Source organism: Gymnoscopelus braueri (genome assembly GCF_963280865.1).
Source record: "Gymnoscopelus braueri genome assembly, chromosome: 21".
Classification (NCBI taxonomy): domain Eukaryota; kingdom Metazoa; phylum Chordata; class Actinopteri; order Myctophiformes; family Myctophidae; genus Gymnoscopelus; species Gymnoscopelus braueri.
The window spans coordinates 6,606,770-6,619,418 of record NC_137623.1 but is presented as its reverse complement, the minus strand read 5'-3'; the positions used below and the strand labels follow the sequence as shown (position 1 = coordinate 6,619,418).

The 12,649-nt window shown below is 39.3% G+C and overlaps 1 protein-coding gene across 1 annotated transcript in view; it reads left to right on the top strand.

The window, feature by feature from the left end:
• The window catches only part of abi1a (abl-interactor 1a), a 109,993-nt gene extending 97,814 nt beyond the window's left edge, over positions 1–12,179 (top strand). The window contains 5 exon segments of the mRNA XM_080418099.1: positions 2,698–2,708; positions 2,710–2,785; positions 5,195–5,407; positions 6,980–9,476; positions 9,553–12,179. Coding sequence (XP_080274225.1) covers positions 2,698–2,708; positions 2,710–2,785; positions 5,195–5,407; positions 6,980–7,155 — 476 coding nt within the window. The 3' untranslated portion in view covers positions 7,156–9,476; positions 9,553–12,179.
• Positions 12,180–12,649: the final 470 nt, after the last annotated feature.

The following is a 12,649-nucleotide window of genomic DNA, read 5'->3' as shown; positions in this document are numbered from 1 at the left end:
AGGGTACTTTTTACCTATTCAAACTTGAAAACGGGGTCAAAAAAGACCCTAACACAATGGAAGGGTTAAAAGGTTACTTAAAAACTACCGTTTAAAGTTACAATGTTTTACTGCAGTACCTCCAAACAGACGAGGCCTAACTACGCCCGTGTGATCTGTGACGCGTCTGGTTGAGAAATACTGGTCTAAACTGTGGTACTTTAAGCTCCACAAGGTGACCCGCATCCCAAGGTTGTCCCACTGACTGACTTTAAGCTTTATTTTTTGGGGGGGATTATTTTTGGGTTCTGTCCTTGCTTTGGCCCTGACTGTAGAAATAGGATAACACTGTCTGATGTTTGAGAAGCAGACCAGTTTACAGACAGTGTTCTAAACCTGGTGGTGTTTGGAACCTCCTAAGGGAGAACCTGTACCTGTAAGATTCTAACAACAGTGAACACTGTGACATTTGAAATAGAAGGAAGACGTATCAAAGGCAATTGGCTCTATGCACAGCATCCATATTGGGAATGAATTGGGCCCCTTCCTTACTTCCTTCACAGGTGTTACCAATAATACAAATTAAGGCTCTATCCCATTTAGTGTGGCACAGTGGTCGTCTTATTTTCAAGGACCCCCATAACTCTGAGAGTGTACAAATGGACCCATTTGTACACTCTCAGAGTTACACACCCACCACAAGGGGCCATTTGGGAACCAACATGGAATGTTTCTAGTGAGCCAACATGGACAATATCAGCACCCTGACCAGAATGGAACAGAGCCTTCATTAGTATCATTGGTAACACCTGTGATGGAAGTAAGAAGAGGCCCAATTTCTTTACAATATGGATGCTGTGCAAGTGTGCATAGAGCCTATTAACTCATGGATCTGTGCAGGCATCTTCAACCTGAATGATATTAGATTCCCCCGTTCTGATGTGGCGCATGTACAGAATCTCAATATGATGTTACTGGCACTTGATTCTGGAGATGAATATATTTATTTATGTACTTACACTTGTAGAACTGTGTAGGAATGCATAAAGATTGGTTAGGTCTGAAAACTTCAATTTTAATGGCCATTACTGACCACGTCCCTTACTTATTTAATTACCTTTGAACCCTATTAAGTTATTTTAAGTGGCCATGTACAGCAGTGGTTCTCAACATGTGGGTCAGGACCCCCAGAGGGGTCTCCACATGATTTTGAGGGGGTCCCCAGGTGACAGTAAAGTGAAATTTAAGGACTTTCAAGACCCTTTTAATACCTAAGAAAAAAATTCAATTAATAAAAAAATAGCATTACTGCATCAAAAGTAATCAACAAACTATAACATTAAAAACTGGTCAAACATTGGCCAAATTGTCAAATAATATAAGAAAGAGGCAAAAAAAAATGAAAATAGCCGATCTACAAGCTTTGCATTGCGAGGCGTTGTAAGCTTGTAGATAGGCTATTTTCACAATAGTTATCTGTGGAATCGGGGTGGGGGGGTCCCCAGTTCAAATATGATTTATTTTGGGGGGGTCGCGGCCTGAAAAGGTTGAGAGACACTGATTTACAGGGATTACGCATGAGGCTGACAGACAGAGGTATTGTGCAGCACAGCGCCTCCTTCTGGTCACAAGTAGTCATTTAATTTGAATTGGTCCAAAGACTGGTTTAAATGGGTGCAACAGTCTTGAGTTAAATCAACACTTCAAGACGTTGCTGTGTGAACGGAGGATAAATCCCACGTCTCAGTTAATCCCCCCCCCCCGGGTTTATATCGTCCAAATCTCCGTGACCAGCAGATAGATACCATGAGGAAATCCCGTCACGGTCACAACAAACATCGCTCCCAACTTTTCAGCAGCAGCAGCATCACAGTGTCACCCTGTCACCGCACGGCACGAACACGCGTGTCTAATCTCACCGTGTCACCGTCCTGTTTCACATCACACTGTCTGACTGTCTGGGTGTGGTGGATGTGAGTAATCTCACTACACTGGGATTATGTGTGGGTTTTTACACTTTTCCCTCACTGTCTTTGTCTTGTCTGTCGGTATCGTTTTGCTTGGGATCGGGGGAAGCACTCTTTTTTTTTGTTTTTTTGTTAAAGGAGTAGTTCACCCAACAAATGACTTATTTTCTATCGATTACACACGCCGCGAAGCCTTGAGTTCATGGGGATTATTTAGTTTTTGTCGCATTCCTAACCAATTTCATCAAATCATTCGCTTAGGAATGCGACAAAAAATAAAAAAAACTCCATGAATTCAAGGGGTGTGTAATTTTTTGGGGCGAACTACTCCTTTAACATTCTCCTATCCATTCTTGGTGACTGATGTGGCTTGTGTTTTCTCTTCCTCTTTTCTCCAACGTCATCCTCTTTTCCTCTCACCTTTCACTCTTTCGCTCCCATTCTTTCTGTCAACTCTGTCTCTCTCTCTCTCTCTCTCTCTCTCTCTCTCTCTCTCTGTCTCTCTGTCTCTCTGTCTCTCTGTCTCTCTCTCTCTCTCTCTCTCTCTCTCTCTCTTTCTCTCTCTGTCTCTCTCTCTCTGTCTCTCTCTCTCTCTCTCTCTCTCTCTCTCTGTCTCTCTGTCTCTCTCTCTCTCTCTCTTTCTCTCTCTGTCTCTCTGTGTCTCTCTCTCTCTCTCTCTCTCTCTCTCTCTCTCTCTCTCTCTCTCTCTCTCTCTCTCTCTCTGTCTCTCTCTCTCTGTGCTGGCTTTCAGTGTCTATCGCCCCCCCCTCCTCCACCCATGGCCCAGCTGACTCCACAGATCCCACTGACTGGCTTTGTGGCCAGGATGCAGGAGAGCAGTAAGTGCAGAGAGAAGGCCCAGACCAGACCATCCATATCATCCGCACCCTAATCTCTATGTCTGTCTGTCTGTCTGTCTGTCTCAGTGTTGATTTCGACGACAAAAAAACGTTTGTCGACTAACTTTTATCACTGACGAAAACTAAATAAAAACTAAGCTATGATGACTGAGACTAAGTACACTAAATATATTGACAATTTTGTCAAAACTAGACTAAAATGTTAGTGAGGGATCTAGTGGAGAAGAGATCCATTTGAACTAAAAGACAAGTCATTTTATGTTTGGTTGTGCTCGGGGTGTTGTGAGCTTGTAGATCGGCTATGTTCAGCATGCAACCAAGTGTAAAATCAGCCATTACGACACCATCAAGGCACCGCCAAAATACATTTAAGTCGACTAAAACAACTGTAGATTTAGTCGACTGTAATCTTATGATATTTAGTCTAATCTTTAGATATTTAACAGTAAAACATTTCAGATTACTAAAATATGACTAAAACAAAATGGAATTTTATTCAAAAGACTATGACTAAAACTGAATCAAAATGTGCTGTCAAAATCAACACTGGTCTGTCTTGTCTGTTTACTGAACACCTCTGCATGCATTGTTGCTCGTTCCCTGTCTCTTCCTTTTGTCTGTCTAGCATGTGTCTCACCCTCGTCGATCATCAAATCAATGCTGCATTACTAACATGCAATCATCAAAGACGCAATTTTGTTCATAAAAAGGTATCTGACTGGTTCAATCATCTCGTAGATGGATCTTTTTTATCGATTCTGCTGCAAGTGGAATTTACGTTGTCATAGCAACACGGCAGGACAAACACAGGACAGATAACAGATAGATCTACTGTAAGCTTCAAGAATACAAAAGTAATACATAAAAAGAGGGTACCTAAAAAAAACAAGGACATTTACTGTCTTCTCTCTTGTCCTTACAATCCTTAAACATCCTTGTTTTGGGATTTATTTATTTCTAGGTTTAATTCCAGTTACAACAAATGTGTAGGATGATCTTGTCCTTGATAAAATAATTAAGTTTGATGCGCTGTTGATGTGATTCTGGAAGTGCTTCTAGTTTATACTAGTTTATAAAAGATATGAATATAATATTCAAGCTTGCTGTGTGTGTGTGTGTGTGTGTGTGTGTGTGTGTGTGTGTGTGTGTGTGTGTGTGTGTGTGTGTGTGTGTGTGTGTGTGTGTGTGTGTGTGTGTGTGTGTGTGTGTGTGTGTGTGTGTGTGTGTGTGTGTGTGTGTGTGTGTGTGTGTGTGCTGTATATACACTTGTAGGATTTGAATTTAAGATAAATGACTACTGTAGGTGTGGACAAAAATAATGTGGGTTGTAATTCCAGGGGACACTCTGCTGCCCCCTGGTGGCATTTTGCAATACCAACCGATATCTTCCAATAGCAATGCAATCTTTACTGACAAACAGTTTGAGTTCTGTTCAAGTCATTGAGTCAAATGAGGTGATTTAACACATTTTGAAGAACGGCTGTTTATGACAGACTTTTCCTTCCCACTGCCTTTTCTAACTAACATGAGCTCAGCGTAGGGAAAATATGGAGCGATTTCTGTGTGTGTGCATGAATACAACTTCACAGTGAAATCAGTAGGGATATATACTGTATAAAACACTTGAGAAGCTTTATGTTCAAATGTATTTTTTAACATGTTTTTGCATGTCCCTCCCTTCGTTTAATTGATTATTATGCATGATTCTTTTGCCGTCTTATTAACCCTTTAAGACCGGGGGACGCATCTGTGTAACCACTTTATCCATATTTTATACTTTTGGCTATTCAAAAATAGCAGATATACAAGCTCATAGCGCGGCACCGAGTGCCGCGCTATGAGCTTGTAGATCTGCTATTTTTTTTTAAATCGTGTTTTTTTTTTTGCAAATCTTTGAATATATATCTATAAAGCAATTGTTTTTTACTCAAATCTTTGCTTCTGGGGGTCCCTGGAAAAAAAATTGAGATGGGGGTCCGCAGCCAAATACATATCGTTGTGGGGCTCCTTGACACTGACATTAATATTATAGCAACATAAGTGTTTCAGAAAACTGTTTTAAACTGATTTAGAAGACATTTGTAGAATCCCCAGAAGCAATAACATTTTAGCTAGAAATGCTCGCTTTAAATATATATATATATTCAAAGATTTGCACAACATTTTTCACGATTTTTCAAAAATAGCAGATCTACAAGCTCATAGCGCGGCCGAGTGCCGCGCTATGAGCTTGTATATCTGCTATTTTTTAATAGCCCAACGAAATCTAAAAATGACACACGGATGCGTTCTCAGGTCTTAAAGAGTTAAACCAAATCACGCCTGGTAGCGTGTGGAGCATGCCACGCATACGTGTCCGTCTTGTTTCATGGCTCTTATTCCCTACAGTTGCAGACACGCCCACTCCTCCTCCCCCTCCCCCTCCGGATGACCTGCCCCTGTTTGACGACTCTCCGCCCCCTCCGCCGCCCCCTCCCGTGGACTACGAGGAGGGTGACGGCGAGGACGGCGAACACGACCCCGACGCCGCCGTGGTGCACTACAACGACCCCTACGCCGACGGGGACCCCATGTGGGCGCCCAAGAACTACATCGAGAAAGGTGCGCCTCGAAAAGGAACAAAAACATTAAAGGGATAGTTCACCCCAAAAATATATATTTTTTCCTATCGATTAGTCACCCCATGGAGGCCAAAATGGATTTTCTTTCCGAAGATATTTATATAAATTATTTTAAGCCTGGAACCAAAGCCACCCAGGCTCCTGGTTATGGTCATGATTCACCAGGAGCAGTGGTGTAAAGTAACTAAGTACATTTACTCAAGTACTGTACTTAAGTACAATTTTGAAGTAGTTTTACTTTAATGGAGTATTTCCAATGTTTAATACTTTTACTTCTACTCCACTACATCTCAGAGGCAAATATTGTACTTTTACTCCACTACAATTATTTGAAAACTTTAGTTACTAGTTACTTTGCAGATATAAATTATTACATTATGAAACATACATTAACCACTTCAGCCCTATTTTATACCTAGGCTATTTGAAAATAGCCGATCTACAAGCTCACAACGCGTCGCGATGCGACGCGTTGTGAGCTTGTAGATCGGCTATTTTCAAACATTTTAGTACTTTCACTTTTGGTACTTTAAGTACATTTTGATTCCAATACTTTTGTACTTTTAGTCAAGTAAAAAAAAAAATCCGGACTTTTACTTGTAACAGAGTACTTCTACATTACAGTATTGATACTTTTACTTAAGTAAACCATTTGAGTACTTTTTCCACCACTGACCAGGAGCCTAGATGGCTTTGGTTCCAGGCTTAAAATAATTGATATAAGTATTTTTGGAACCACAAAATGGCTGCCTAACTGCTATGCCCTATAGGGCGTGATGTGATGTAGTTTGTGTTTGAGCTTGTAGATCTGCAATTTTTCCAACTCTAGAACGCTCAATATTAATTTCTGGAATCCCTGGAACTTCCTCATCGAATTGCGAGTTGCCCTTTAGCAAGGCACTTCATATAGTGACTTCAAGGTGTTTGCTGGTCAGCAACATTGCAAGTAGTGAAATTATTTGACCATTACACTAGTTCAAAGTCACTTTTAGAGGTTAATCATCTGCCAAGTGTTGATTTTGTCGAATAAAACTACGACGGAAAATGTTGGTCGACTACCTTTTTTTTACTGACGAAAACGAAATGAAAACGAAATAAAAACAAAATAAAAACAAAAATGTTAGTGAGGGACTAGTGGAGAACAGATCCAGTAGAACTAAAAGACGAGTTTGTTTGGTTGCGTTTGGGTGTTGCGCTCTACAAGCTCACAACGCGTGGCGCTGCGACGTGTTGTGAGCTTGTAGATCGGCTATTCTCAGCATGCAACCAAGTGTAAAATCAGCCATTATGACGCCATCAAGGCACCGCCCCAAAATACATTTCAGTCGACTAAATCAACTGTAGATTTAGTCGACTATAATCTTATGATATTTAGTCGACTAAAACTGGACAAAAACTAAAACATTTCAGATGACTAAAATATGACTAAAACTAAATGGGATTTTATTCAAAAGACTAAAACTAAATAAAAATGTGCTGTCAAAATCAACACTGCATCTGCCAAGGCGCTTAAAACGTGAACCGTTAAACACCTTCTTCTCCTTTACCTCAGTGGTCGCCATCTACGACTACTGCAAGGACAAAGACGACGAGCTGTCGTTCATGGAGGGCGCCATCATCTACATCATCAAGAAGAACGACGACGGCTGGTATGAGGGCGTCAGCGGCGGCACCACCGGCCTCTTCCCGGGCAACTACGTGGAGTCCATCATGCACTACGCCGACTGAAGAGGTTGGCACAGCCGCCGCGCCAACAGCGTGTGCCAACTCACCGTTTTTATTTATTCAGTCATATCGTCCACACAGAGACGCAAGAAGAACTTAAAGGAGAATTTCGGACTAAGTTTTTCTTACCTTTTATATGATATTACTATATCCTAGGACGCGTGGTACTGTTGAAACATGTCACAACTCCATCCCTAGTCCACCGCAGCTAAAAACGTGCTCGGAAAAAAACAATTTGACGTTCATATTGACAGAAAACTCTCCACAGTGTTTGTGTTAGATGCTTCCCTCCGGAAGTTTCACAAGACGAGATTTCACGCCGTGATTTCACCCAAGTCCTTTTGTAAAAACTATGGTGGCCCATTTTGGATAAAAAAACACTGTGGCGAGGTTTCGGTCATTATGAATATCATTTTTTTTTTCAAGCGATATAAATACACGATTTAGCGCAGGGGTCTTCAACAGGGGGTCCGGGACCCCTAGGGGGTCCTCAGAGCTACTACAGGGGGGCCGCCAAATCTTTGTGTGATAGGATTTAGTTTTTTTTACATTAACCACTTGAACCCTAGAATTCCTTTTCTGAGGGGAACATTAGCCGAAAAGAGCAGACTAAGTAAAAAAAAAAAAAACTTTAATCTGAAACACAATTGTATACAATATAGAGTAGGGGGTCCCTGCTTCATCTCTCTCAGCTAGGGGGTCCTTGGCCTGAAAACGTTGAAGACCCCTGATTTAGCGCATGGCCCATCCGCTCATGTTTTTAGCTGAGGTGGACTCGGGATAGAGTTGTGACATTTTTCTACTATACCACTCGTCCTAGGATATGATAATATCATATAAAAGGTAATAAAAACATGGGGCAGAATTCTCCTTTAACAGCAGACTGGCTCTATAAGATGCATAAGCCAAGCCGTTACAGTATGTGCTTTTTTTTTACTGATATGACAGAATGTTCTCCTTCCCCCTCGTCGATAAAAATGCAGATTAAATGGAAAATAAATATATATCTATTTAGTTTATTTTTGGTGTTATATGGGCGGGCGGGCGGGTGGGTTTTGTGGGGGGAACATAATATGAAATGTGTAAAAGCCCCGAGTCATAACGTTTTTGTCGCACGACTGGAGCATAAATTAGGTATAAAAGGTTTTTAAAAGATTGGACTGCCCTCTCTTTTGCTCACATGGATTTGCTGTCTTTTTGGGGACTTTTCCAAAGAGATGGTTGTTGGCACAAACCGAAGGATGTTACGTACATTAACTGCGTTCCTGCCTGCACAATGATTCAGCATAGAGAGCATTCATCCCAATCAAGCTTGTTTCTTAAAGGGATAGTTCACCCCCAAAATTACTTTTTTTTTTAGACTTGAATTCATGGGATATATTTTAGTTTTTGACGCATTCCTAAGCCAATAATTTGATGACCGCCTCCTTTGTGTCTCCTACCGGAACCGCTGCCTATACCAGTCCGCTGGTCATCAAATTATTGGCTTAGGAATGCGACAAAAACAGAAAAATATCCATGACTAATGGATTGAAAAAAAAAGTAATTTTAGGGCTGAACTAGCCCTTTAATTCCATGTGAATATTAAGTATATCAGCTTCGATGGAACAAAATGAAAATTGAAATGTCCTCCTCCTCGCTGGAAGGCAAACATGATCAAATTAATTAATGTATTATTCACCTTCAGTGAAAGTGTTCTTGTTAGTTGTGTATATATATATAATAATGTTGAGCTGCAGCCAATTGGGTCTCTGTAGTGTAAATTCAATGAATGTCAATTATATTATACTGTACCAGTTTTTTTCTTAAGCCGTCTGATCTCGTTTCCCCCGGTTTAAGGATTATTCTGTCTCACTATTATCTGATCAAGGTTTTACTCAACAATGGTGCCATTATTTTCCGACTCCTCGCCCTCGATCTAATTTGGCCCTCCTGTTAAAACCCATTAAGACCGGGAACGCATCTGTGTCATTATATAGATTTCTTTGGCTATTCAAAAATAGCAGATATACAAGCTCAGAGCTTGTAGATCTGCAATTTTTTTTTTTTTTATCGAGAAAATGTGTGCAAAATCTTTGAATATAGTACGAATATACATTTTTAACTCCAATCTTTGCTTCTGGGGGATTCTACCAAATGTCTTCTAAATCCTAACAAAAAAGGTATGTTGCTATATATTTCGGTTTTCTGATATATTTATAAAGTTTTCATGTCCAGGACGACCTAAAATCTATATGTATTTGGCCGCTGACCCTCGTTCCAGGGACCCCCAGAAGCAAAGATTTGAGTTAAAAATATATATATATTCAAAGATTTGCGCTAATGTTCACAATAAAAATAAAAATAATCTGATCTACAAGCTCATAGCGCGGCACTCGGTGCCGCGCTATGAGCTTGTAGATCTGCTATTTTTGAATAGCCCAAAGAAATCGAGAAATGACACGGATGCTTAATGTGTTTTAAGAAACTTCACTAACCACAGATTGTCTGTCCATCCATATTATTGTATATCAGTGTTTCTGAAGACACAGTCTTGGCATTGATGCAGCATGCAGAACTCTAAAAAAGGATGTAATTGTGTAAAGGTTAACGTTTATGCTTCCATTTATGTTGTAAAATGTACACACGCCATCTTAGGTTATTTTATTGTTGAAATCACTGAATTGTTTAGACTCGAGAGGTTAATTTGTTTAGACGCCAATGATATTTTTTGTTTTCTAAGCGCTGAGTTTTGTATTAAAATATAAATATTTGAAGTCAGTGAAATTTGAACGGTTCTTTACAACTAATCACAAACCACATAATACAATAGAGAGCGTAGCATTTTGATCCATAATTTCATAAAATTCCTGACAATAGAACACATTCCAATTTTTTTGGACCATTTCAGCCTAATATCTTTTTTTTTTGTGTGTGTGACACCACTGTTAATATTTTTTTTTATTAATCCAAAGCAAAATGTATGTTAATAACTAGGATAAATATCAACTGTTATCAATATCAATGTTAACTATTGGTAAAAAGGACCATGATTATAATAAAGAACGGATATTGTTGCTGACGGGCAAGAAACCTTGTATCTCCATATTTCAACTTTGTAAAATGTTTTTTTTTCATAAATTAATGTCCTATACTTCATCATTCAAGAGTGACGCACAAATGTTTGTTTTGAATATTATAATGCAAAGGTTTCCAAACCCACGGCAACGATATGTATGCCGGATACAAGAAGAGTGGGCTCTAAGGAAGAATTGGGCACCTTGATCTAAAATTGGCTATTTTATCAAAAATGTAAAAAAAATATACAATATTGGAAAAATTGTCTGGAGTAATATAAAGTATTCATGATTTGAACATAGACAACAGGTACATCATTATCAGACCCTAAATGTATCCTTCAACTTCTTGTTTATGCCCAAAATGATTGGATAAACAGGTTTCGTAGCAATTTGTTTGCAATTATAGTACAAATATTAGGCCTTAATTGGCTAATATTCAAGCATATGCTAATCGTGTATAGCAGTGGTTCTGTCAAGGACCCCCGCAATTATATGTATTTGGCCGCGGACCCCCCATCTCAAAATATTTTGTTCCAAGGACCCCCAGAAGCAAAGATTTGAGTTACAAATGTTGGCTTAAAATTTTTAATATATTCAAAGATTTGCTCAAATTTCCAAGATTTTTCAAAAATAGCCAAATAAATCTTAAAATTACACAGATGCGTTAATGGGTTTAGACTGTTTTCCCAATATTTTATTTTGTAACATTTTGGGAGGAAAATAGCCAATTTTACATCAAGGTGCCCACTTCTCCTTAATAGTGCCCACTCTTCCTGTTACCGTGTTGCCAGAACCCACATAATAACACTGCCGTTTAATACACTTCAGAAATCATCAACGGAGACCAACATGACAACTCGTATACCTCTTCTACAGTCATCAACCCAGAAGAAAAAAAGTTATTTTTTTCTGTATAATTTTTCCCCCTTATATTTTAACTGTAGGGCATCGGTTTCATAACTCAGGTCTATGAAGTCATTGTTGATGCCATAATGTTTTATTCTTTCACCTTCTTGTGGCTCTTATATATGGCTTTACTGGGTTCCCACGGTTATGAAATTCCTGGTATAAATATTTTGAAATGAGAAAAAAAAAAAATGTTTTCAGGGCTGGAGAAGGTTTGGAATTAATCAAATGTTTTGGAAAATGTTTGGATATCGTCTCTGTCGGGTGGAAACCTCATAATGTCAAAACTGTTACTCTTCAGGATTCAAATTCAAAAGTAGCAGATCTACAAGGTCGAGCTTGTAGATCTACTACTTTTGATGCTTTTGTGTGATGCTGTAGTATAATCAAGTAGGGCGTTAATTTACGAAAAAACACAAAAAACATATGGAGGTTTCTGCCTGATAGTGACGAAATACATTGTTTTTGTCTTAACATGGTAAAATGCAGTGCTACGTGATACGTTGTTAGCTTGTAGATCTGTTCTTTTTGTCACGTGACACCTTCGCTCTGTCTTGGTGCATTGATAGCACACTGGTTTAAGTATGATTGCTATAATAGGCCTGGAAACGGGGTGAAACAGTTTGGAAAAGTTATAGAACAGTTTAGAAAATTCATTGTTAAAAAATGTGTGGGAACCCTGGCTTTAACACCCAGCCTTAAGTCACAGTTTCTCGTAACAAGATGTTTTGACTAGGTTTTTTTTTCTAATGCAAGTTGAAAATGGCTGATTCCTTTACTATGTACAGTAACAGATCTCCACTCTTTATGATTTGTTCCTCCTTTGAATCATTTAACTGCATTCATTGCCGTTTTACATTTGCCGGATATTTACAGCTAATGCCTTGATAATTCCTGTCTGTTTGCTTTTAGTCTATATCAAACAAAAACCAAGTGTTCCAGCTTAATTTTTCTTTGGGTAGAAATGTTGAATCTTGATCTCTCTGCCCTTAATTTGTATATATAATATGTTAATTGAGAAATTAATGTACAGTCTTTTATAATAAACAATTCTACTATGTAGCAGCATGCCTGAGCGTGGTCATTGGGAATCAGAACTCAAACTTTGACTTTGAGGTACCTTTTGTAATAAGGCAATTTATTTAATTTATTCCTCCTAATCGAGTTGCTGCCAGTTCCACTCCATACTGTGTAGTCACGGTCACTGCTGCCCCCTACTGGTTAGTCGGAGAAGGGTGTAAACAACTACGTTTCCTTATGGAGTCACCAGCCACTTCTTTTGCCCTGCCAGCTTCCCATCTGCAGTCACTAGAGCAGTGGTTCTCAACCTGGGGGCCGGGATACCACCAGATTTTGGGGGTCCCCCCAGATGAAGTGACAATTTAAGGACTTACTAAGTAAAAGACCATTCCTGCATCAAAAGCAATCAACAAACTATACTATTCAAACTGATCAAACATTGGCCAAATTGTCAAATGATATCGGGAGGTAAACGATTTGAAAATCTACAAGCTCACAACGCCTCGCAGCTT